The sequence below is a fragment of the Pelodiscus sinensis genome, chromosome 2, assembly GCF_049634645.1.
Source record: "Pelodiscus sinensis isolate JC-2024 chromosome 2, ASM4963464v1, whole genome shotgun sequence".
Lineage (NCBI taxonomy): Eukaryota > Metazoa > Chordata > Testudines > Trionychidae > Pelodiscus > Pelodiscus sinensis.
The window spans coordinates 161,218,464-161,243,494 of NC_134712.1; the positions used below are offsets into that span (position 1 = coordinate 161,218,464).

The window sequence follows — 25,031 nt, forward strand, 5'->3', positions numbered from 1 at the left end:
TACAGTCAAACAATTAATGAAAAATTTGTAAAGTACCACCAGGACAGCCTTTTTTGAATCTCAATGTCTACTGTCTAATCATTATCTGAATCCTCTTGCCCTTTATTTTGATCTGCCCCATAAGTGCCCACAACTGTGAAAATGTACATAGATTAAAATCTGAAAAAAAAAGATTAAAATAAACATTTTCAGTTGAAGTGATAAGAAAATAAAAATTGAATTCTGCCAAGTTTATTTACATTTCAGTTTGCTAAGTAACACATTTTTACTCCAGATCATCTTTATCAATGTTAAAGAAGAGATTGAGGTTGTGAATAATGACTGTGCAACCAATGACATATATAGCTGTTTCCATTCTACTTCCAGTATGATATTTACAAAAATCCTAAAGTACTGATTTTCTTCTGTTGTTGAATGGTTCAGGAAAATGTCAGGAGATGAGGTAAATAATTTTTGTTCATGTCTTGTTGCCACACATTTAGAGAGGTAGGAAATATTTTTTTGAACATCATTTCATGTAAATCTGGTCCTGCCTAATGACACAATGTCTGCCCTGTGGACCTCAATAGCTATAGAAGAATGAGTGTTGCTGGAACAGCAGCCTTTCAGTACCCAAAATGCAGTGAACACTAGCAACATTTTAAAGTGATAGGCAAAGAGTGAAATGTGTCTTTATATATACAATATAACCTGCTATTAAATGCACAAGCAAAAGGTGGGGTGATGGTGTGTCAGATTGGAGGGCGAATACAGTAAATGAGGAAGGGGAGAACAAATCTAGATAGGATGAGGATGCTATTCATATCACAGAGATGACAGCCAAACAGTACTGCCATAAGTTTCCATCCCTGCATGGAGTTCTCTGGCCTCTTTTAGTTCTCAGTTGAATAGCTGTATGGGAGATCCTTTGGGGGAAAAAAATCTCAACAAAGCCTGAGCCTTGAGATACAAATAAGGAAGGAGCAAAGATAACAGTGTACCAGAACAGTACTCATTCGTTCATTCCTTCCTTCCTTCCTTCCTAACCTGCATTACTTTTCATTTTGTCCCCTACCATCACCAAATGCTTCTGGAAAGAAGCCTGATATATTACTCAATTACTGTAACTGCCCCCATTGTGAAGTGTCTGGAATGCAGTAATGACCAGTGGAGCCTATTATTTCTTCTACTACTTACCAACATATAACTGGCTATACAGTTCCAATCGTGTGTGGCCTTCCGTTGGTGCCTTCCGGATCTCCTGTGGCAGCTGGTCCACCTGCAGACTGGCCTGCTTGACATTTCTCTCGGCAATGACTCGATGCCATTGGTCATCATTGAGTGGGTTGGGAGACCTGACAATGATCTCCACTGGGCCATTTCCAACATCGAATGAAAAGGACACTTCAGTAGCAGCTGAAATACCAGAGGGGAGAAAAATCCAGCAGAGGTTTTAAGTATGAGTGTTTTTATCTTTTACACAGAAAGCCACCTTGGGACCCATGCTGTGAAATCCCTAATGCATTCAAATCCCCTGACCACAACAGACGCTGAAGGTGCTTAGCATGTCTCAGGAGTCTGTTATGGAAAATTCCTACGGAATTTAACAGAAATTATATAAATCTGGCTCTACAGAAAGTTAACAGAGTGCCACCAAAATTACTGTAGAAATATGAGAGCCAGTTGAAAAATGGTTATTTTTTCCAGAGAAAATTTTGTACATGAAAGAAAAAATTGCATTTAAGTTGACATTTTCAGCAAGACATTCAAACTTTTCATCAGAGAAAAATAGCTGCTTCTGATTTTCAGTTTTCCAAGTAAAATCTAACTTTTAGAGAAAGACAGTTTCTGTAAAAATGTTTAGCTGAAAGCCTAATTTTCCATAGAAAAAAGTTTTGATGGCAAATTTTCCACTACACCTAACATATGGTCTAGATGTACATGGTAGAAGTGACCAATGGGCTGAATTTTTTTTAAAATTCTATTAAATTCCTAGGCAGATTAAATGACATTGGATGGTTCAAAAATGTACAGAGACAATTTTATTATTGGGTGTTGCTCAGAAAAGCACAAAATAGACATTTATTACTAAGGAGGAAAAATAAATAATAAAGACTATCCCCTCTGATGAGAGAAATATGATCTCAGATTGCCTGCTATGGGTCATCTAGGTTCCCTTTTGACTGGAAAATTATTATGTATAACAGCAGAAAACCTGTTCAAATTATTATCAGAAAAGGAATAGCTACTGATAATATTCACAAAGGAGCATTTAATCTAAATGTAAAAGCAACCGGGTTTTCTGTCTATTTCATTTTTTTTAGGTATAAAAGAATCCATGGAAAGCAACTTCTGGAAGATATGTCGTCCTTTTGAGAGGATTCTTTTGCACTATAGGTTTGGGATCTAGTACAATTATCCTTCTCAAGGTTGTACATAATTCCCCTTCAGTCTGTCATATACAACTTAACTCATTCAGACAGCAAAATTGCTTTTAATGGGCTAGTAAACTAGTAATGGGTGTACACATCCTAAACTCATAACTCCGGTCATCTGAAGAAGTGGCCACGAAATCTCATGATACCATTTATATGTTTTGTTAGTCTATAAAGTGCTACTAGACCATTTATTATTACCTGTCAGCCTAATAAAAGGAGATCAAATATTTTTTATGCCTAGGCTAGTACATTTTCATGGTACCTTCTGCAAGGCTGAAACAAACTGTAGCCATTTTTGTGCTTGGTGCACATCCTCAAAACGATACCATATGAATACGCTTTTTTTTTTAAATAATCATGAATGCTTTTATAAACAAAATGTGCTGCAAAAATCTTACTACATTTTGTGTTTTCCATTTTTTATGGGCAGAGATAAGTTTAGAGGGAGAATTATACAGGTATGTAGGTACTGAAACATCCACCATTCTCAGCTATCTGCAATACCATTTCCTCTTTTGAAGTAACCACGTCTCCTCAGCTCAACCACTTTGTCTTTATTTGCTCAAGACTTGGCTACAGGGGAAGTAAAGATGTTTTACTCTGCTGTGGTGAAATCTTCAAGCTTCTGAGAGTGTGGATACAAGGTTAGGGCAAATTATAAAATACAACCAAATCTATATAGCCATTAGCATACAGGAAGCATTGCAGCCTGCCTTGGAGAGGAGATGGCTTTTTCTTCACTGTGGCTGCTCAGGAAAAAAAAATGCGGTACACTGTCTCCGACTGCTTTAATTGCTTCCTGAAAGCAGTATGTCTGCAAGGCTGTAAAAGTGAGAACTACTATGTAAAATGTTCATCTTGTGCTCAGCCACTTGACAGCATTTTTGACATTGCCAGTGGACACCTCTGCGAAACCCCATCCAGAATTCAGTCATTGAGTCTACTTTAAAAGCCTACAAGAGCACTTCTGGCTCATTTGCTCTCACTCTTCTGGGTGAAAGTAGCTGCCATTTTTTTGAAAAAAGAGATAATTGCAAATAGAAGGGGGGGGGGGGTGAAGGGGAGAAAGAGAGAAAAGGGAGGAGATTAGGAATAGATGAAGACATTGAAACCAGAACAAGCATACTTGTATAGCTCAGCTTTAATCAAGGTTGAAGATCAAGGTTTGTGCAGAAGCCTAAAAGACATCTGTTCTGAAATAATGGTATAAAAACACAAGGAAATGCATACTCATTGGAGGAAAATATTGACTGTGACATTAAATCAAATACATAGGAATACAATTCTTATTAGTTAGCCTTACATTTTTAACATTTCCCCTTTTAATTTGAAAGGGAAAAGAATAAATGTCTCTCAACAATGTAGTTCTCATCACAGATTTTTGTTTCAATTTGTTGAATGTGAAAGAGAAAGAAGCACCAGAGAATATAACATATCTCCAAAACAAAATTTAACATAGACATCACATAAAGCATTGGAGAGCAAATCAGTCTGTTAGATTGCAGACCTAAGAAAATAAGGAGTATAAAAACACTGGATAGAATTGCTCACCATATGTTAGTAACTCCTACAATCAACTTCTACTATTAGTTCCACAGGTAAGCAACAATATTTATCTATTTTAATACATTTCTTACTCCATATCCTGGTGTATGAGCATCCAGAAAGAATCTCTAACTAAAAGGACTGCTAGTATTGAAATTAACAGGGATGAGAGAACATGTTTATCCAAAGGTTCTATTGACTTAGACACCTTAAAGACTGGCAAGAAACTGATTTTTTAAAGCAAGTCTCCCTTTCACCATTCTTGAAGCTTGTCTTTGCTGAAACATTACACTCTAGACTCCTCCGTTTGATGATATTTGCAATAATGAGACATTTCCTCACAAAAATCCCACAGTGGTTTGAGGCCAAATTCATTGAAAGTGACAGTCATGCGAACAGCTATACTGGTCAGAACAATGGTCCGTCTAGCCCAGTATCCTGTGTTTTGACAGTAGCCAATGTCAGATGTTTCACAGGGAAAGACCAGAACAGGGCAATTTCTAGTCATCCATCCCCTCTCATCTCTCCCCAGTTTTTAGCAGTTGGAGGATTAGGGTCACTTCAAGCATGGAGTTGAATCCATGAAGATCTTAGCTAATTGCTACTGATGGACCTATCATCCATTAACTTTTTAATTTCTTTTTGAACCCAGGTATATTTTTGGCCTTCTCAACATCTCATAGCAATGCATTTCACAGGCAGACTGTATATTGTGAAAATAAATATTTCTTTCTGTTTGTTTTAAACCCACTGCCCCTTAATTTAATCAGGTAACCCTACTTCTTGTATTATATGAAGGGGTAAACACTTCTCTAATAATTTTTCTCCACTCTGTCATATTAGTTCCCCTTTCCCCCCCACCAAATCTATAGTTTGTGTTATAAAACAAGCTAGACTAGATGATCTAATGGTCCCTTCTAGCCTTAAAATTCATGAATCAAAGAGTCTCTGTCTTCATCAGAATACTCTGTAGTTGAGCTCTCATTTCACTACTCTTCTAGCTTGTCCCTGCTGAAAAATAGCATGATAGTTCTCTGCTTGATCATATTTGCTATCGTGAGGCTGCCATTAGAGGAAGACATGCTTACAAATGGCTGGTATTCACAGGACTGCCTGTCCAGAGAAATGATTTTCACATGTATGTCATCCTCACACCTGCTACTTACAGTTCTTCTTTTGCACTTTGTTCTTACTAGTTCCTATTACATTTATAAACTTTTCTTTGGTGCACATTGATGTATCAGAATGACTGAGTCAATAGGTGTAAAATTTCCAAATGAAATGGTCATTTGAACAAGTGACTAAGTTTGTCAGTGTAGCTGTAAAAAAATTAAAACAGAACCTTTGAAAGTACTTCTAGTACTTTGAAGCTTGTGTAGACATTTACACCTGCAAAAAGGCAGAGCAAAGTGAGTGTAAAATGCTTATTATTCTGGTTTAGTACCATTTAGAATACACTTTTCATGGTATAAACAATTATGTAAGGTAAATGACAATGGACTATCAGACCAGCGCCTTCCTAAGCATTCAGAGCTGGCTGACATTTTAGAAAAATTACATCCATCCTGGACGAATTCTGATAAAATATTGCACCTCTGCACTCAGAAATGAAATGAACGTTGCTAGGTTTAGCATTACTAAGTGTTGTCACTATGAACTTAGCTTTATAAATACCAGTGAGGTCATTGGCAATATACTATTGATTACTTCATGCACTAAAATTCTTGTTGCCTAGAGAAAGCTTGAAAACAAATATTATCTTCCTGAACTAGTAAGTTTTTACAAAAGAGTTTACTGAATGGAAAAACTGTCATTAGTCTTTCTTTGAATGTTAAAAACGTAAACTTAGGTACAATTTTAATATAGTTTTTGTTTCAGAGCTTGGAATAGGTGAAGCTATATTATTTACAAGCCAACACATACAATTTAATTGTTTGTTTAGGAGATTTACCCCTTACTCCATCAATGATAAAAAAAACGTTATTTAATCCCCTTGGGGTACACCTATTCTTGCCCCCTCGTTCAAACTAGGGAGGCAAATGAAGGCGACCGAAGTTGCTAATGAAGCACGGGATTTAAATATGCCACGCTTGATTAGTATAGTCGCGGCCGGTCGCCATTTTGGAAATTGACTAGCCCGATTTAACTTGCCGTGTATAGACGTGGTACTCCGAGAAAAAACCCTTAACTCGAATTAACTGGTACGCCTCATTGTATGAGGATATTTAAATCCTGTGCTTCATTAGCACCTTTGGTCACCTTCATTTGCCTCCCTAGTTCGAACTAGGGGGCAAATGTAGAAGTACCCTTGGAAAATTCTGCAACCAAATGCATCAGGCTTGGGAACTATACTTTTTATTCTGATAGCATCTTCAGCATGCATTTTGAACTTATTTTAGTTATGAATTTTGAAAGTGTCTTACGATACAACGAAGCCAATCACAGAAAGAAAAAAAAGAACAAAAATACTGAACATTTTATAAAAAAAATCTATGCAAAAAATATAAGGAATCTTCCCATAAAGTTGCAGTCAGTCTCTAATATTTTTTGTTGATTATGCTGTCTTCTGTTGGACCCTCAGGGAAACTTATTTAATTTGTGGTGTGTGCAGTACATATAGCTGATTAATGTAAAATTGCAATTATATTACATGTGAGAATGGACTGAGTGTTTGATCTGTTAAGATCTGTTGCCCCGCAGCAATGAGGAGCTGCTCTATATTTTATGAGGACATATGCAGATTGTCACATTAATTGCTTGAAATACAAGTCTGGATACTATTAAAGTCATTTTGGTTTAATGTTTAAAAGATGCAATTAACACATTGTTCCTCTTCTGTGCCATTTTCACTGGTTATTTCTAGAAAGGCATTCAATTATAATATGATTTCCTACAAGAGGAGAAATTGACATAAGCTGCAGACCCCCTCACCCCAGTTCATCTGAATGAAATGTGAATATTTGGATCAATCTGAATAATAAATTAAATATCTTACAAATCCCTTCCCTCATCTGATGTTTTTCTACAGCTATAACATGTTTATCTCACATACTGAAGAGCCTGATGACATGGACATCTGAATTTTTGTTCCTTCATTATCCTCTATATTTGATAGGAACCTTGCTGTCTTAATGGTCTTTGCTCACCTTTCTGTATCTACCTTTAGTCTCTAAAGTGTGTTCTCCTAGACTTTAGCTCTGTTCTTAGGTTACATCTCCACTCAGAGGATTGATACTCTGGCAATTGATCCTCTGGGGTTTGATTTAGTGGGTCTAGTAAAGACCTGCTAAATCGAATGTTGAGGGCACCCCCATCAATGCTGATACTTCTCACTGTGTTGTGAGGAGTAAGGGAAGTATACAGGAGCATTTCACATAATTCACATAGATGGAGTTACATATCTTACATCAATTTTCTCTGTGAGTATAGACCTGGCCTCAGATGAGTTACTCATTGTGGTGTGCATTTGAGCACAGTGCTGGGAGGCTCAAAGCAAAGATGGTGGTGATAGCCTGAAACACATGGCAGCAAAAGTTCAGGGAAGAGTCTGAGAAAAGGCAGGGTAATGAATTTAGTATTTAGGTGGAAAAGGCTGGGTACAAATATCTTTTGTGCAAATGGGTCACTTACTGCTATGGGATTCAAATTTGGTGCTTCATTTCTATGGAGGACCTAGAGGACTTGGGTCAACTGCCACTGATGTGAATGGGAGTTTTTCCAATGAGTTCAAAGAGGGAAAGAGATCTGTGAGAATGCATGGGCTACAGTGCTGGCCATTTCCTGAGAACACCATCAGGTGTTCCTTACCATCAGGTTGCTATCTCATTGGGTTCAGCCAGTCTGCTGAATGCTTGGCTCGATGTCTGGATGAGCCTGGAGTACAGATGAGAGCTAGCTGAAGTTCAATGCAGATAAAATTGGGGTGATACTTATAGGTAGAGGGAGGGGACTGGAAGATATATTGAGAATTACCACTGTCCCTTTCATTGGTGCTACCTGCTACCAGAGTTTGCAATGAGAGGATGCTACTGGATCAAAGCAGCAGCATTCAGGAATACCTTTCCCCCTCATCTTCACTTAGCTAGGAAATTATGGCTATTTTGTTTAAATGTAAACCTTGCAGTTATGATCCAAGGTTTTTTCCCCAGCTCAAGAATGGATTATTGCAACATGCTCTTCATGGGGTGACACATTAAGATGTACCAGAAACTTAAGCTAGTGCAGAATTCAGTTGTCCATGTAAGCAGTGTATCACAGTGTGAAAACACAACATTTGTGCTGCAGGCTGTTTGTACTGGCTGCCTCTTGATTTATGAGTGGCGTTTAAGCTCTTGGTTTTGATGTATAAGTCATACGATGTAAGCAGGGGCTGAACCACTGCTTGCTATCAGCCAGCTAAAAGGAGGGGTGGATGTGCCTGCTACAATTGTTTAGCTTTGCAAGGTAATTAACTGTTAACTGTTGATATGTAAATACAGCTCAGGAGAGAATCCGAGGTGTGGCTATGTAAATCCCATTCAGCCAGGGCTGATGGAGGGTCAGTGTTGGAATGGAATGTGGAGAATTGTAAATAATTTGGGACTGTTGTGGGGTCACTAATCATGCTACCCCTAAATGTGGGAACTGTAAAACATGCCACCAGTGCTTGCAGGAGAGACAACACCATCACGGTAAGAGATCTCAAGCCTCCCCCCTTCCAGAGTTGAGTGAACAGAACTGGGGGGAAGGGTTAAAGGGCTTGAGTCAGCCTGCTTCACACCTGCCAGGTGTGAGTGTAAGACTGGCCCAACCTTCCCTTTCCACCTCTCCTTTGTTTTAAGGACAGACCTAAAGCAGACTCCCTGAGGAGTCTTTTCTTTTGCTAGTCTAGTGGAAGCTGGATTCCTTTGCCAGTCCAACTGGTGGCTGAAGAGTTGAAATCACTGAGGCTGTGTCCAGACTCAGGGGTTTTTTCGGGAAAAGTAACCTTTTCCCGAAAAAACTTCCCCTGCGTCCAGACTCAAGCCGCGTTCTTTCGAAATAATTTCGAAAGAACGCGGCTTTTCTTTCGATGGCGGTAAACCTCGTTTCACGAGGAAGAACGCCTTCTTTCGAAAGTTCCTCTTTCGAAAGAAGGTGTTCTTAATGTAAATAGGTCTTCCTCGAAAGAGAGCATCCAGACTCGCTGGGTGCTCTCTTTTGAAAAAGCGGATTGCTCTTTCGAAAGATCCGCCTGCAGTCTAGACGCGATCTTTCGAAAGAGGCTCTGGTTTGGTTGAGAGCCAGACCCATTGCAGCCAGTGAAGTGGCGGCAGCCAGCAGAGTGGCTGGTGGGAATCACTGGCTGGTGGTATAACATGGCCGGTAGGAGCGGTGGCAGGCGAGGAGCGGCAACCAGCGGCGTGGCATGGTGACCAGCAGCGTGGCGTGGAGCGGTGGCAGGCAAGGAGCGGTGACCAGTGGCGTGGCACAGAGCAGAGGCAGGTGCCCAGCGGAGCGTCCGGTGACATGGGATGAGACAGTTGGTGGGGTGTGGTGGAGTGTCGTAAGGTGCCTCCTATCTATCCCCCAACCCCGATTTCTACCCAGGTTGGGAGGTGAAACCCTGCGGGTGAACTTTGGGACTCTGGGTGGCATGGACCAGGGACAGAGACTTTTGGGGTATCAGACTCTTTGGACTTCAGGTGATTCTTGGCTGGGGTGGGGGGCTTAGCTCATGTTTGGGTTATGAACTCTGTTTGTGGTGTTTTCCCCAAGTTAATGCCGTATGACTTCTCTCTCTGTCTCATTAAAGGTTTTTTTCCTACACTCAGATTCTGTGCTTGCGAGTGGGGAAGCATTGCTTCTCAGAGGCGCCCAGGGGTGTGTGAATTTCCCAGATCACTGGGTGGGGGCTCGAGTCAGTTCTGTGTGAGATGGACCCCAAGATATTGAACCCAGCCCTGGTTACTGCCAGACCTACCCGGCAGAAGGGTTACACATGTTCACCTCTCTCCCTATCCCGTATTATGGCAGATGTGATCAGCACTGGTGCTCTAGCTAGAATCCTCCTGCATAAAGAGAGGGGGCTAAGGGCTGTACATGGGGAGCCTCAGCTTTGACCTAGCCCTCCTTGTTGCTTCCAGAGGTTGTAGAGCTATTGTCTTTTGCTGGGGAGACAGGGATTGAATAATGCAGATATTTGTGTGGAATGCAGTTTTACTGGGAACTCAGCTTTATGAAGTTTTCATTGTGGTGAACTGTATTTTTTCACTGTGTGCAACAGTAATGGGTTTAATCACACATTGATTGAGGAGAGGGACTCATGTCACTATATGTATTTGAGCCTATTTTATCACTGATGAGTCAAAAGGACCCCTGACCGTGGACAGACTTAACTTGGGGTGGAGAGAGTAGTCAGTACCAGCCAAGAAATAACAAGGTAACAGATTTCCATCTCTTGCCATCTTTTGACTATCCCTCTCTGTGTCAATTGAGTTATAAGATCAAGAACACATATTCCTGCGCATCCAGAAATATAATCTATGCTATCATGTGCCGAAAGTATCCGTCTGCTATGTACATTGGACAAACATCTCAGACACTTCACCAAAGGATTAATGCCCACAAAACAGATATCAGACAAGATCACAAAGAGAAAACAGTTTCTTGCCATTTTAACCAGAAAGGACACTCTCTCAGGGTATGTCTACACTACAAAGTTAGTTCGAACTAACGGACGTTAGTTCGAACTAACTTTAATAGGTGCTACACTAGCGCTCCGCTAGTTCGAATTTGAATCGAACTAGCGGAGCGCTTAGTTCGAACTAGGTAAACCTCATTTTACGAGGACTAATGCCTAGTTCGAACTAGCTAGTTCGAACTAAGGGCTGTGTAGCCCTTTAGTTCGAACTAGTGGGAGGCTAGCCCTCCCCAGGTTTCCCTGGTGGCCACTCTGGCCAACACCAGGGAAACTCTATGCCCCCCTCCCAGCCCCGGACCCCTTAAAGGGGCACGGGCTGGCTACGGTGCCCGTGCCAGGTGCAAGCCTGCCAGCACCCAGCTAGCAGACCCTGTACCTGGCACGGCACAGAGCCACCCACCCAATGCCCCCCAGCCCACCCCCTCTTGCCGGGACCAGGCTGGCGGCTCCCGGGAGCTTGCCCTGGACCGCAAGAGGCGGGCACCTTCCTGGGCTAGTGCGGACATCGTGGACCTCGTCCACGATCTCCGCACTAGGCACAGGAAAGTGGCCGTCTAGGGCAGGAGAGCTGCCAGCCTGGCCACCCAGGACCAGGTGTGCATGAAAATCAAGGGGGTCCACTGAGACCCCCGACACTGAGCCCTGAGCTTACAATGGCCGTACTGGGTCAGACCAAAGGTCCATCTAGCCCAGTAGCCTGTCTGCCGACAGCGGCCAACCCTAGGGACCCTGGAGGGGATGGACCGAAGACAATGACCAAGCCATTTGTCTCGTGCCATCCCTCTCCAGCCTTCCACAAACCTTGGGCAGGGACACCACTCCTACCCTCTGGCTAATAGGACTCCATTGACCCAACCTCCATGACTTGATCTCACTTCCCTTTCAACTCTGTTCTAGTTCTAGCCTTCACAGCCTCCTGCAGCAAGGAGTTCCACAGGTTAACTATTTGCTTTGGGAACAACAACTTTATGTTGTAAGTTTGAAGCCTGCTACCCATTCCTTTCCTTTGGTGTCCTCTAGTCCTTCTTGATGGGAACTCAGGAAGAACTTTTCTGAATGCACCCTCTCCACCCAACCCCTGCTTTTAGAGACCTCTATCCTGTCCCCCCTCCGTCTCCTCTTTTCTAAGCTGAACAGTCCCAGTCTCTGTAGCCTTTCTTCATCTGGGACCTGTTCCCAACCCCTGATCATGTTAGTTGCCCTCCCCTCTCCCAGCCTTTCTCTTCCCCTCTCCCACCTCCTTTTCCCAGTCTCCCCCAGTTTTTTTCAATAAAGACAGAGTCAATGTTGGAAGAAACGTTATCTTTATTTTGTACATCAATAAGAAGGGGGGCTAGGGAAGGGTAAGTGGAAGGAGGTGAGGGAGGAATGGGGTACGAGCCCCCGATGGGGAGGACTGGGCTGGCTCTGCGGGCTTCTGGGGGTGGAAGCTCTCCTGCAGCCCCCCAATTACTCCCTCTCCCCAGATGGCAGCCTGCGGCAAGTGCAGCCGGGCTGATGGCCGAGTGGTGTGATGTGCCCAGTGTGGGCACTCAGGGCACTCCAAGCCAGAACTTCTTTGCAAGCGGGGCACCCCTTAGAACTGTGTGTCCGGGGTGGGGGTCGGGACCCTTTAAGCGCAGCCCTCGGCTAGCCTGAGACAGCATCTCCATGCTCTAAGTCCTCCTTTTATGCCCTGCCGGCACTGCTTCCGGCCATCCTTAAGCCCTGTTCAGAGTCCACTCAATGTGGACTTACTAGTTCGAACTAGCAAAACGCTAGTTCGAACTAGTTTTTAGTTCTAGATGCGTTAGTTCGAACTAACTTTGTAGTGTAGACATACCCTCAATGACTTAACCACCTGCATTCTGCTACAAAGACCTTTTACATCTGCACTTGAAAGGGAATCCTCTGAACTGTCATTCATGTTAAAATTTGACACTTTCCAACAAGGACTTAACAAACATTTGAACTATCTCACCCATTACCAAGATAGTTTCCCCAATTATCACCTCTAATTAACTCACAAACATCCCACTCTCCCTACCTCTAATATCATCAATTCACAGACACTTACCTTCCTTCCTCCCCCCCCCCCCCGCATCCCCCTCCTGTTCTGCAATGTGATTTGTCCTTTTCATATTTGTTCATTTTTTTTAATGGTATTCTTTGGTATATATGGTTGTGACTACTTTCTTCCACTATTTGATCTGAGGAAGTGGGTCTGGCCCACGAAAGCTCATCATCTAATAAACCATCTTGTTAGTCTTTAAAGTGCTACATTGTCCTGCATTTTGCTTCAACTACCAAGGCAGTGGGCTCCAACCTTTTTAACCACAAGATCACTTTTTCAATTTAAGTGAAATGTAAGATCTCCCTCAAACCGAAACACTCTTCTTCCACTTCCTTCCTGTCCCTTCTTTGAAGCCCTGCCCCTGCTCCACCCTTTCTCCAAAGCCTCACTCTGCTCACTCCATCCCCCTTCCTCCCCCATCCTCACTCACTTTCACCTTGCTGGGATAGGGGGTTGGGGTTCAGGTTCTGGTCTTAGGCCAAGGGGTTTGGAGTGTGTGTGTGTGTGTGGGGGGAGGCTCTGGTCTTAGCCCAGGGTGGGGGACTGGGGTCCAGGACGGATTTCAGGAAACAAGCTCTGGGAAGGAGTTTGGGTGCAGGGGGACTCACGTCTGGGGCAAGAGGTTGGGTGTAGAAGGAGGTTCAGGGCTGGGACAGGAGTTCAGGAAGCAGGCTCTGGCTGGGCACCGTTTAACTCAGACGGCTTCCGGATGGTGGAGCAGTGGATTTGAGGCAGGCTTACCTCTGCCCTGGCCCTGCACCACTCCTGAAAGCAGCTGGCATGTACAGCAATGGCTCCATGGCACCATGTGCTGCCCCTCATCTACAGGGACTGAGCCCATAGGTTCTACTGGCCACAGTTTCCCATTATTGATCAATGGGAGCTGTAGGAGTGGTGTATGCAGACAAGGACAGCATGTGGAGATCCCCTGCTTTGCCTTTCTCAGGGGTTGCAAGGACATGCCAGCCTCTTCCAGGAGCAGCAATTACCACAGGGATAGTTACACCAGCCACGACAGGTTAGGCATTGTAGAACTCACTGCTCAAAGACTTAAATTTAAGAGTTAGAGAGCAATGAAAATTATGAAATGCACAGAGCAGTCAAAAACCAAAAATAACCCACTTTGCAAGAAGTAACAGAAATAGCAACAACCCCCAATGTACGTGCTAGGTCGGGAGATGAGAGTGAAGGACTGTGTGTAATGACAGAGATTTGCATTGCCAAGCTCCCTCCATCCCCTTCTCTCTGTGTGAAGATAGGGTACAGAAGTGTGGGGGGAGGAGGGACACTGACATCGGAGCTCTCTGTCTTGCGACCCTCCCCCACCCTGTACAGCAAGCAGGAGGCTTACAGGGGGCAGCTCCAAGGCAGAGGGCAGGAGCAGCATGACAGTGGGTGGAGGGGCAACTGAAGAACCAGTGCTCCACAGATTCCTGGCCAAACCAGTCAGGATCACCTGTCAGAGGCTCCAAGATCTACTGGTAGATCCCGATCTACTGGTTGGTGACCACTGCACTAAGTTATTCTGTATCTTTAAGAAGGCTGCAGCATAAAAAGGCTGCAAATCACATTGTATTATTCATCCACCACCACTGATCCATGTGTAGTGTGAAATGTAATCCACCCAGATACACTGCATTATCACCAATATCCTCTTTTTCCCCTTCCTGGTATATCAGTTCATGCTTTCAGGCTGCCTGCATTGTACAGAGCTCAGATAAAAGCCCCTTTTATGTTTTGTAGAATATGGGAAACTAATGGAATGGAGTTGCCGTGTGAAGTCATTTCTTGACACCTGCAGTTACAGCTGCATTATTTTAACAATACCACTATCAGCTTGGGCCACTCAGAGCCTGCCACTCTGCAAAGGTTAGAAGCTGCAGCTAGAAGTAAGGAATAACCATCAGATGGTACCATTTTCTTTCTGGATATAGCTTTTTTGATTGGTTAGAGAGCCATTATATTTCCTGTGTACTGCTTCTAGTAATACACCCGGCTCTGGGTTAATCTGTGCCTTTACAGCAAAGTTTTTAATCGGGGGTGGCACAGAATTGCACTCCCTTCCAGAGCTTTCCTGTGTATATGTTCAGGCTGCAGCATGGTTCTGCCTTCTTCCTATCCCATTGGGGAAATCTGCAACTGCTAAGGCATGCCAAGGCAGGAGTTCCAGCACTCCCCTGTACTCAGGGACTTCCTGCAATTTTGAGTGGCGACATATGTACGATGGCCAAGGGGAGACAGACTCCTTACCCATCTGAGCATGGGAACATTCTAATTTTCCATGACCTCTCTACTGTCAGAGAAGCAATTTAAGCAAGCAGAAATGTTCTGAGAAGGCAATAATACATAGTAGTTCAATATGGGGAAGAAGCAGAGTTTTAATGCAGTAGCCTCACTCATAACTGGAGACTGTATGTGTGGGGAATCAATATAGGGAGGGTGCGTTTTATTGCTTAATAAAAGTTCTTTGCTTAAATACAGAGAGAAATAATTTTTTAAAAGCCCTACATAGTGGCTCAGTCTTATATCATAGTTGGAATTTAATGTTGCCTCAGGAAATGAAAATATTAAATTTAAATGAAAGTATTAAATGTTTGGCTTAGCTTGCTTGATAAAGGCTATACTGCCCCCTCTCCCAAAGGCACTGTTATTTATTACAATAATGAATTATTAATTAATTATGTATGTTGTGTTAGATGCTTTTGTAGAAGAGAGGCTTCTGAAAGATAGGGTTATATATTTTTATAACATATTTGTAACATGTTTAACACATATAGCAATTTTTATCCACGGACCTTAAAGTACTTTCCAAAGAGAGGTAAATAGAGGGATCTCTATTTTATGGATAGGGAAACAGAAACACAGAGAGGGAAGTAACTAGTCTAAAGTCATAAAGAGCACATCTACACAGTCAGTTTCAGAACCGAAGAAGACAGGTTCTGGTGTATGGGGCTTGTGCTACAAGGCTAAAAAGTATCTAGCCACTGAAACAGCTTTTGTGGTGTCACACTAGCAAGTGCTTAAGGGCACAGGACAACAGGGAAAACCCAACCATCAGAATCTGCAATCAGACTGTATTGTTTTGGCAATGCTAGCCTTCAAGAGGCCCAGGAGTCCAAACCTTGGACTGGCTCCTGGTGGGAAACCCCAGCTTCTTAATCCCCTGCCTGAACAAAGGCTCAGGGTGGGCACCCATTTAGCCTGCAGTCGAGGGTTGCTTTTCATGTGGGCACCCAGATAAAAGGAATTATGAAAGCCCGTATGGTTATGGGAAGTTTTAGATTGCAGAAAGTGAACTCCAGCTAAGAAAATGTTCCCTGTTTCGATAAATGGAACAGAAGTAAGAGGAATGGTGGATTCTGGGTGTCAGTAATGTGGGTAGGAAAACTAAAACAAAACAAAACAAACAAAAACAATAGCCACTTAAAACATTTATGAGTGTAAAAATGAGAACAAAGTAAAAAAGCTAGCAAATTTATAAATAAAATATCGTGATAAACTATTGTTTTCCTTTTTATTTTTAAAATTCCTGCAGCACAGATAGCTACAAAGCAAACTTTTCCCATAATGAATCCTAGCTGTGTTTTTGGTCTCTATGGGTATGTCTACACTACAGCGCTAATTCGAACTAACACATCCAGACTAAAAAACTAGTTCGAATTTGCGTTTTTCTAATTCGAACTAGCATGTCCATACAGAGTGGACCCTGAACCGGGGTTAAGGACGGCCGGAAGCAGTGCCAGCAGGGCATCAGATGAGGACTTAGAGCGTGGAGCTGCTGTCTCAGGCTAGCCGAGGGCTGTGCTTAAAGGGACCCAACCCCCACCCCGGACAGACAGTTCTCAGGAGTGCCCCGCTTGCAAAGCAGTCCTGGCTTGGATTGCCCAGACTACCCACACTGGGCACATCACAGCACTCGGCCATCAGACCGACTGCACTTGCCGCAGGCTGCCTTCTGGGGAGAGGAGGCAATTGGGGGGCTGCAGGAGAGGTTCCACCCCCAGAAACCCACAGAGCCAACCCAGTCCTCCCCATCGAGGGCTCGTACCCCATTCCTCCCTCACCTCCTTCCACTTACCTGTCCCTAGCCCCCCTTCCTGATGTACAAAATAAAGGACAATTGTGTTCAAAAATAGAATCTCTCTTTATTGAACAAAACTGGGGGAGACTGGGAAAAGGAGGTGGGAGAGGGGAAGAGAGAGGCTGGGAGAGGGGAGGGCAACTACAATGATGAGGGGTTTGGAACAGGTCCCATATGAAGAGAGGCTAAAGAGACTGGGACTTTTCAGCTTAGAAAAGAGGAGATGGAGGGGGGATATGATAGAGGTCTATAAAAGCATGAGTGGGGTGGAGAGGGTGCATCAAGAAAAGTTCTTCATTAGTTCCCATAATAGAAGGACTAGAGGACACCAAAGGAAAGGAATGGGTAGCAGGCTTCAAACTAGTAAGAGAAAGTTGTTCTTCACAAAGCAAAGAGTCAACCTGTGGAACTCCTTGCTGCAGGAGGCTGTGAAGGCTAGAACTAGAACAGAGTTGAAAGGGAAGTGAGATCAAGTCATGGAGGTTGGGTCCATGGAGTGGTATTAGCCAGGGGGTAGGAGTGGTGTCCCTGCCCAAGGTTTGTGGAAGGCTGGAGAAGGATGGCACGAGACAAATGGCTTGGTCACTGTCTTCGGTCCATCCCCTCCAGGGTCCCTAGGGTTGGCTGCTGTCGGCAGACAGGCTACTGGGCTAGATGGACCTTTGGTCTGATCCAGGACGGCCATTGTAAGCTCAGGGCTCAGGGTCGGGGGTCTCAGTGGACCACCTTGATTTTCATGCAAACCTGGGTGGCCAGGCTGGCAGCTCTCCTGCCCTAGATTGCCGCTTTCCTGTGCCTATTGCGGAGGTCGTGGACAAGGTCCACGATGTCTGCACTGGACCAGGCAGGTGCCCGCCTCTTGCGGTCCCGGTCAAGCTCCCGGGAGCCGCCAGCCTGGTCCCGGGAAGAGGGGGAAGGCTGGGGGGCATCGGGTGGCTGGCTCGAGCCGTGCCAGGTGCAGGGTCTGCTGGCTGGGTGCTGGCAGGCTTGCACCTGGCACGGGCACCATAGCCAGCCCGTGTCCCTTTAAAGGGTCCGGGGCCGGGAGGGGGGTAATAGAGTTTCCCTGGTGTTGGCCAGAGTGGCCACCAGGGAAAGCTGGGGAGGGCTAGCCTCCCACTAGTTCGAATTAAGGGGCTACACACCCCTTAATTCAAACTAGTAAGTTCGAACTAGGCTTAGTCCTCGTACAATGAGGTTTACCTAGTTCGAATTAAGCGCTCCGCTAGTTCGAATTAAGTTCGAACTAGCGGAGCACTAGTGTAGTGCCTATCAAAGTTAATTCGAACTAACGTCCGTTAGTTCGAATTAACTTTGTAGTGTAGACATACCCATAGTAAATAAAGTCCTTGGCTCATCAGATGAGACTGCCAGCAAAGTCCAATTAATGCCAAATGTGGTGGTATATGCACTCAGTTTTTCTACCTAAGGATGAAGGGTTTAGTCAGCACTGATCTCATTTGAATACAAGATTCTAGCAAAATTATATATTCTGAACCTCGTGCTTAGACTAAGCCGCTAGCCAGGTTTTTCATTCACCAGGAGCCACTTTCAGCTCATATCAGTTCACATGTCATTGTAATCAAGTCCAGACATGCAGGAAACTAAGTTCACTTCTTAACATCATAAGTGGACAACAGAAGCTTGCCTTTTTTAGATTGTCCTGAGCCCAATTATTTTTTCCTTCATTAACACAGAAAACAAAATACAGGTGCTTTGAGGAATGAAGCAAACACTCTCAGACAGAAACCTTGTGATTAGCCTAGATGCTAGATCCCAACTGAAACAAGAAGTTTATGGTCCAATTTGTAGACTTGTTGTCTTTAACAACAAACAAACAAACAAACAAACAAACAAACAAACAAACAAACAAACCAACAAACAAACCAACAACCCTCAAATATCAGGAAATACAGGAGAAAAGATTCAGTGTATAAAGGATATCCGGTACAAATTATTTATTATTTGTATTACTATCACTCCTATGGGCCCTAGTAATAGGCTAGGACTTGATTGTTCTATTCAGTACATTAAGTGTTTATTTTTGTAAAAATATCAGCACAGAATAAAGCAGCTGGAATTTCAGCAGTCTACACAAATTAGATTGAAAAGAAAATAACTTGTGGTGTGCTAGTTGGTGGTATGGCTAGAAACTGTTTTCCATATGCTATGTGGGTCCATCACAGACTGAATCAGAGTAAGGAAGAGCTATGCTAATGCTTTCCCAACTTGTGCATCCTGAGGTGTGCTTTTTGGAAAATGGAAGGTCGCCCCAGTGTCTTGGAGTGGTAAAATGTTGCGAGGCCAGTTTGTGAGCATCATTTGATACATGGCTAATGAAACATTTTCCTCCTGAAGGGGTTGATTTTTTGACACACTGGCTTTTTTGGTAGGAAAACCAAATAGTAATTCAGTGAAAAAAATACAACGAAGTTTGCACAAGTCTTCTCATCCAACTCAAACAAGATAAAGGGATGAAAAAACAAACCCTGTCTGCATAAACACATAAGACTCTAAAGTACAGTGTGCAAAATTCATTGATATAGCGGGGGTCCATTTTAAGATGTCTTTGGAGAAAGAAGCTCTGAAATGAATTATTATTAGAAAGATAATATCCTAATCAGTGATGTGTTGGAGGATTTAGGCCATTGATGGGCAAACTATACTAGACAGTGGGCCACGTGAGTGGCTCTCCATCTCAGTGGGCCACAAGATTGTTGTAACCAGGACGGTCTCCTGGGATAGGGTAGTTTTGCTAACTGCACTTGCATACCTAGAATTTGCATGGTGTGCATGTTCAAAACCATAGCAGCGTTTTGACTGGATCCAGAGGGGCTTCACGGCTCTCACGATCAACGTTGTGTGCAATCAGCATGCACGTAACTTCACATGCCCTTGCTTTACATGCATGTTACTTCATTCATATCAGTAGGAAAAAACTATATGGATGGAAACCAGTAGAATATGGCAACCCTGGATGTGGGCAATGATAAACAAAATGTCTCACAGACCACACATCGAGCCAGGATGGGCCGCAAGTTGTGCACCACTGATTTAGGCTGTGTGTCTATGCAGAAACACACAGACTTAGGAATCAAAACTCCTGTTTTGCCACTGACTTATTGTCTGATCACTGACAAATTATTTAGGGTTCAACTGGATTGGGGGAAAGCAAAGGAGGCTTTAATGTCCTTGTTCCCACCTATTAACTTCCTGAGACTCACCAAGCTGTCTTTTGAAAATTTGCCCCATTATTAAAAATAAATAAGTCACTCTCTCTATGCTCATTTTATTTTGCAGCATGTCAAGCTGTTGTGGCCGCTTTCTTAGGTCAGAGATTTTACCAGTGTCATAACCCATGTGAGCATAAAGATTTGGTTATTTCAGGGTTTTTCAGAATTTAACATCATATGTACGCCTTCACATCTTTCAAATAATTGATAAAAATAGTCATATAGTGCTTTTTTCTTCTAGAGATTGACCATGGCATACAACACATATACATACTCTTCACATAACATAACTAAATTAGGCATGTAATTTTTAAAAAGCCTTAAGATTTAGGTAATATCTGCCAGTATTTTTTTCCCTCCTGCTACGACATCTCCATGACTATTTCTAGGGGTTTCCCCTTGCTAAGGTAAATTACAAATATTAGAATCAGTACATTTGGATATTGCCCTACATCACAAATAGCTTTTATTGGTTCACACTATGTGTGGAATGATGGAAGTTTCTTGAATCTCATTTTTTTTTGTTTTGTTTTCAATAAAAATGGTGAAGGAAATATACTTACATTTCAGCTCAAGTTTGATGAAGTCTGTATTCCCCAAATTCTCAAGAAACACTCCATCAGGGGCTGATGTTTTGAAATAGAAAGAGATGTCTGCACTGGTTTCCCCTTGGAATGTGGAGAAGTGAAGGTAGGATGATGGAGTAATGAAAGATGCAGCATTCCAATAATTCCCTGTGGAGATGCAAGGGACAAAATTATGTCTTTCAGTGCTTCCTCTGAGTTGTCATTTACTTGTGTAATCAAAACAAGAACAGAAGCTGAGGTCTCTAATGTCAATGCATGCTACAGTGCTTTCAGTAAGAGAAATCATTCCAGTGCTACCTTGTTACATTTCTGTTTTTACAGATAGTTTGGTAGATTTCAAAAGTTAGATTAATAATATTGTGAGGATATTTTACCCCAGGAGATACTTATTAAAATGTATGTATGTGTTTGTGTACATGCCCCAAATCAAGAAAACAACTAAATAGATGCTTCACGTTAAGCATGTCAGGCTACGTCTAGACTGCATTGCTTTTTTGAGATACTGGATATATCCCGAAAAAGCAATGCCGTGTCCAAGGAATGCGTCCGCTATTTTTAAAAAATATTCAGAAGAATGGATGCACTCTTTCACCACCCCTGTAAATCTCATTCTGCGAGACATAAGGGATGGCTTGAAAGAGCACTTTCTTTCACAATTTGGCGCCGCATAGACACACCAAATTTTGAAAGAGCCTCTTGTGTACCGGAAATTGCATATCTTTTTCCAATTTAACGGTGCAGTCTAGACATAGCTTCAGTAATCCAATTTATGACATAGGACATTAAGGTGAGGGTGAATATGTATATGCAAAATGGCCAGTCATATGTTTGCCTGGCCTTCATCATGTGTAAAAATCTGATTTGCACTCATGCATACATAACTGCATGTATAATTGATTGTTTTCAATTGCATCTATCTGACTATATTTATCTTTTTCTTTTTGTTTGCATAACACAAAAATACAGAAATTGAAATTGAACATGACAGAAGGGATTCATGTATTTGATAGTCTCCATTGGTTTGGGTGAACAATATTTTCACTCTATGGGGTACCCCCACAGTCCTCTCTAACAATCAGAAAGTGCAGTATGCACTGCTCCAGAGGAGCCCTGTGTTATCTACTTGCATAACAGCACTCTACTTCAGCCATGAATAGACCATTTGAGTTATGCCTTCATTACCATTTCCTGCTTTCCCAATAAGATGCTGGGGATAGAGTCCCTCACTCCTCAGTCAGACCTTGGGGCAGAAGACACACTCTTTGTTAAGTCAGGCCAATGTATGGGGGACAGTTCCCCCAGCCTGGGTCCAATGGCAGGCTCATGGTGCTTCCTAAAGTGAACATTCCATCCTTCCCAAGGAAGCCCCAGACTCCCCAGCCCCAGATTGATGGGAGGCGCGGCTACATGCGGCACGGGCTAGATAGTTCGAACTATGTAGTTATTCCGAACTATCTGTACGCCTCGTGGAACGAGGTGTACAGATAGATCGGAATGGCTACATAGTTCGAACTATCTAGCCCGTGCCGCGTGTAGCCGCGCGGCACGGGGTTCGAACAAGCCGGCTTTTAAAAATGGCGGAGCCGGCTTTATGCTAATGAAGCCCGGGAAATTCAAATCCCGGGCTTCATTAGCAAGTTCGGTATGCATACATTACCCCCCTAGTTCGAACTAGGGGGGTAGTGTAGACATACCCGGGGTGAGCAAGGGTGCATGTGTAGAGCAACAGATGCTGCTCTCAAAATTCCTCAGCTCCAGGCTCACGAAGCATATGTGTTCCCACAGTGGAATACACACTGGGACCAACATTCAGAGAGGAGTGGTCATTACATCTATCTAGACTCATCTAATTTTCACTACAAGCTACGTTAGATGAGCTTCCCTCTGGAGTTCTGACCTACATTCTGCTAACAAGTCCAGAAGGTCTTGGGACCCAGCAAGGTTGTAGTTTGCCTTCCAGAGTGTCAGTCTCGTCTTGCCCCCCTCCCTTCCCTTTGCCAACCTCTAGAAACACCTGTTTCTCAAAGTTCCATCTTCCCCTGTGTGAACCTGATCCTGATTTCCATGTTTGCTGAAAGACCCTTGCTGCAGGTCCTAGGAAGGCCTTTTGCCTCAGATTGGTTTCTCCCAGCCAGCCAGATCAACTAAGAGGATGCGCATGTTATGCTTCTCCAGTATTTGACCCTTAGACTCATTCAGCTTTAATGTCTTGTGACAGTTGGGCAGTTGTTAGAATTGTCTGACCTCCCTGAAGCCCTGAAACACCCCCTCAGAAAAAGTATACATAAAACATATTTTGGTACAGCTCTATATTCACCCACAAGTAACTCCATCACTCTCATAAAAACCTCTGCATACATAAATGAGAGCAAAGATATCATGCACAGACTGGGGAAGGAAGACATCTGTTTACATACATTTTCAACACTGCTGTAGCCCAGTTCTGCTCCCTTTGACTTAAATAGGAACTGGATTGGGCCCTTTGATAATAATAAAAATCTAACTCTTATATACATTTCAGAGAACTCTTAGAACTCAGGCCTCCAAGGTCCTGAGAGCCTTGTCCGGAATCCAATAACACCTCTAAGCATGCATTTAACATTAAGTATTTAAGTTGTCTCATTGACAAATGCATGGATGAGCTCTGTGTTACAAAGACTGTATTTTATACAGGTTGTACCTCCCTAAATGGGGACTCTCTGGTTTGACAACATCTGTGGTCCAGTAGGACCACAGAGCCCAGGAACAGGAAGGTCTGGAGGAGGGGCTAGAAGCGTGGTGTGTGTGTGTGTGTGTGTGTGTGTGTGTGTGTGTGCGCGTGCGTGTGGCGGGGGGGCTGTAACTCACCCAGGAGCCCTGTGGTGGGGGGCAGAGGTGATACTCTATGATACTCTGGAAAAAAGAAGATTCTAGCACACCAGAATCACTGCACACATAGTTTAGAAATGAAGTTGGAAGTGTGAGGGCAGGAAAACTGTATCGATCTTGAAAGCCCCCTCCCAAAGGTATAGCAAAAATTATTTCATTCTGCTGACCAATTGTAGGGATTCTTAGTTATCATTTCACGATCAAAAAAAGAGTCTTCTAAACAAATCTTTAGCACAATTCTACTGTCTATGCTAATTTATTATTGTGCAAGTGTATTGTGGTAGTACCTGGAAACCTTACATATGAGTCAGGACTCTGTTGGTGTTGGGCACTGTACACAAAGACAGCCCCTGTCCCAAAGAATTTACAGTCTAAGAAACACAATAAGTATATACCTACACAGCAGACACACATTTCTTTGGAGTACTCTTTCGTTCCCTCATCTCTAATAGCTTCAGGACTGCTGACGTTACAGGTTTGCTTCAAGGCCTACATATCCAAGTGAGCAGTAGAGGATGGCATGGATGCTTTAATCCAAATTTAGCTGACTGCTGGTTAATATGAAATGTAGTTAAGAGTTGGGGCAGAAATGTTGCTGGCACTTTGAATGACCTTAAAACTTTTCTTTATTGTATTTTTCAGTTTATTGCAAAAATGCTCAGAACTCTGGATGATGGTTCTCCAATGCAGAGTTTTAAATGTAACTAAATGAAATAAAACTAGACTCCCCTTTCTCCCTTAGTCCTGCTCACACAGAATCTCTCTCTCTCTCTCAGTAAAGATGTAACCTTAGACAGAGTGGCAGTTCAGTCTTGGAGCAAAGGTTTGGGTTTTTTTTTTTACCATTTTTACCAATTATGCTATACTACATTTTCACAAGTGAAATTTTAGAGGGATTCAAACAAGAGCTAGGGAAAATACATTGTGTTGTGTGTCATATGTGTTTTTATTTATAATAATAAAATAATAATAATAATTAACAAATAATCTTTTCTGCTGCAGGACATAAGTCAATCATTGACAGGGGATATAAACCAAGTGGTCCTGGGATTAAGTTCTATAATTACTTACTACATTGCTTTCGGCTCAATTTTTATTCTGCCCTTACTGATGCAAAACTCCCATGAACTTCCTATGAAAAGCTGCTTCATTTAAAATCCTAACGGGATTCTCAGTAAGATTCCAGTAAGAATCAAGAGCAAAACACTTTAAATCCCAAGTAAAACCTGAATAAGGACTATCAGATTTGCCTCATGAAAATGACAGATGGAATTCAACATTGAGGAGTGTAAAGTGCTGCAGTTTGGAACAAAGAATTCTAACTACATATCTACAGGGGCGGCCCGTGAGCCTATGCAGGATAGGCGGTCGCATAGGGCGCTGCCGGCCCAGGTGCCCGATGATGACATCACGGCCATTGACGGCCATGCAGGCGGGGGCACCGATCACGCCTTCCGCCTGGGGCGCCAGCTGCTACAGCTGGCCTCGGGCCGCTCCTGCATATCTACTATATATCGGAGAGAGTTTGTCTGTCTGTGCATCTGTGTATGAGTCTGTCTGTGTGTCTGTATGTTTGTTCAAGAACT

General features: G+C 43.1%; 1 protein-coding gene across 1 annotated transcript in view; it reads right to left on the reverse strand.

Moving 5' to 3' along the window:
- CNTNAP2 (contactin associated protein 2) overlaps positions 1–25,031 on the reverse strand; it is a 1,606,913-nt gene that overhangs the window by 143,417 nt on the left and 1,438,465 nt on the right. The window contains exons 16-17 of the mRNA XM_075921713.1: positions 20,554–20,724; positions 1,177–1,395 (exon numbers count right to left, since the gene is read on the reverse strand). Coding sequence (XP_075777828.1) covers positions 1,177–1,395; positions 20,554–20,724 — 390 coding nt within the window. The remainder of the gene's footprint in view (positions 1–1,176; positions 1,396–20,553; positions 20,725–25,031) is intronic.